At 62.6% G+C, this 1234-nt stretch overlaps 1 protein-coding gene across 1 annotated transcript in view; it reads right to left on the reverse strand.

Annotated features, from left to right (window-relative positions):
• Positions 1 to 688, reverse strand: part of LOC125032491 — a gene marked incomplete at its 5' end in the record, with an annotated part of 8893 nt that extends 8205 nt beyond the window's left edge. The window contains 1 exon segment of the mRNA XM_047623651.1: positions 534 to 688. Within this exon segment, the coding sequence (XP_047479607.1) occupies positions 534 to 688 (155 nt within the window).
• Positions 689 to 1234: the final 546 nt, after the last annotated feature.

Raw genomic sequence — 1234 nt, forward strand, 5'->3', positions numbered from 1 at the left:
TCCTCCCTCTTTCTCTCTTTCCTATCTCTTTCCTTCCTCCCTTCCTCTTTCTCTCTTTCCTATCTCCTCCCTCCCACCTACACTCCATTCCTATTCACCCTCCCCCCCTTCACCCACCCCTCCCTCATCACCTTTCCCTTCACCCGTCTCCTCCCTCTTCACCCACCCCCATCCTTACCCTTACCCACACCCTCCATCTCTCCCCCTCACCCTTCACCCACCCCTCACCCACCCCCTTCCCACTCCCCCTTCACCCACCCCTCACCCACCCCCTTCCCCTCCCCCTTCACCCCCCTCCCTCATCCCCTTCCCCCCAACCCCACCCACTCCCTTTCACCCCCCCCTTCACCCCTCCCTCATCCCCTACCCCCATCCTCTTCACCCCCCATCCTCTCCTCATCCACCCCCCCAACCCCACTCCCTCATCCCCTTCCCCCACCCCTCAACCACCCCCTTACCCCATCCTCATCCACCTCCCCAACCCCCACCCACTCCCTTGCACCCCCTCCCCCCCTCCCCTCACCCAACCTCACCTGTCTCTCATCGTCGTCGTCGTCATCGTCCTCCATGACCTCGGGGTTCTTCTCTTTGAACTCCTTCCTCCTGACGCAGACCTCGATGCTCAGCATGAGGACGACGACGCCGCAGAAGATGACGACGGGGCCGATCAGCACGAAGGGGTTGTAGCCTGCGGGCGGAAGGGGAGGCGTGAGGTTTCGTTGTGAGGGTATGGGGTTGGGGTTGAGGAGGGGGAGGGGGAAGGGAAAAGGGAGGGGTTGAGAGGGGGATGGATGGGGAAGAGGAGGGGGGAGGAGAAGGAGGAGGGAGGGGAGGCGTGAGGTTCCATTGTGAGGGGGGGTTGGGGGTTGAGAGGGGGAGGGGGAAGGGAAAGGGGAGGGGTTGAGAGGGGGATGGGATGGGGGAAGGGGAGGGGTTCAGAGGGGAAGGGAAAGGGATGGGGGAGGGGTGGAGAGGGGAGGGAAAAGGGAAAGGGGAAGGGGAGGGGAGAGGGAAGGAGGAGGGGGAGGAGTAAGGTTCAATTGTGAGGAGGGAGAGGGGTTGAGAGGGGAGGGAAAAGGGAAAGGAAAGGGGGAGAGGGAGGTGGAAGGAAAAGGAAAAAGGGAAAAGGGAAAAAGGAGGGGGGAGGGGGAGGGGGAGGAAAGAGGAGGCGTGAGGTTCGACTGTGAGGAAGGGAAAGTGAGAAGGGAGGGGGGGGGGGGGGGAGGGTAGAGAA

The sequence above is a fragment of the Penaeus chinensis genome, chromosome 14 (genome assembly GCF_019202785.1).
Source record: "Penaeus chinensis breed Huanghai No. 1 chromosome 14, ASM1920278v2, whole genome shotgun sequence".
NCBI lineage: Eukaryota > Metazoa > Arthropoda > Malacostraca > Decapoda > Penaeidae > Penaeus > Penaeus chinensis.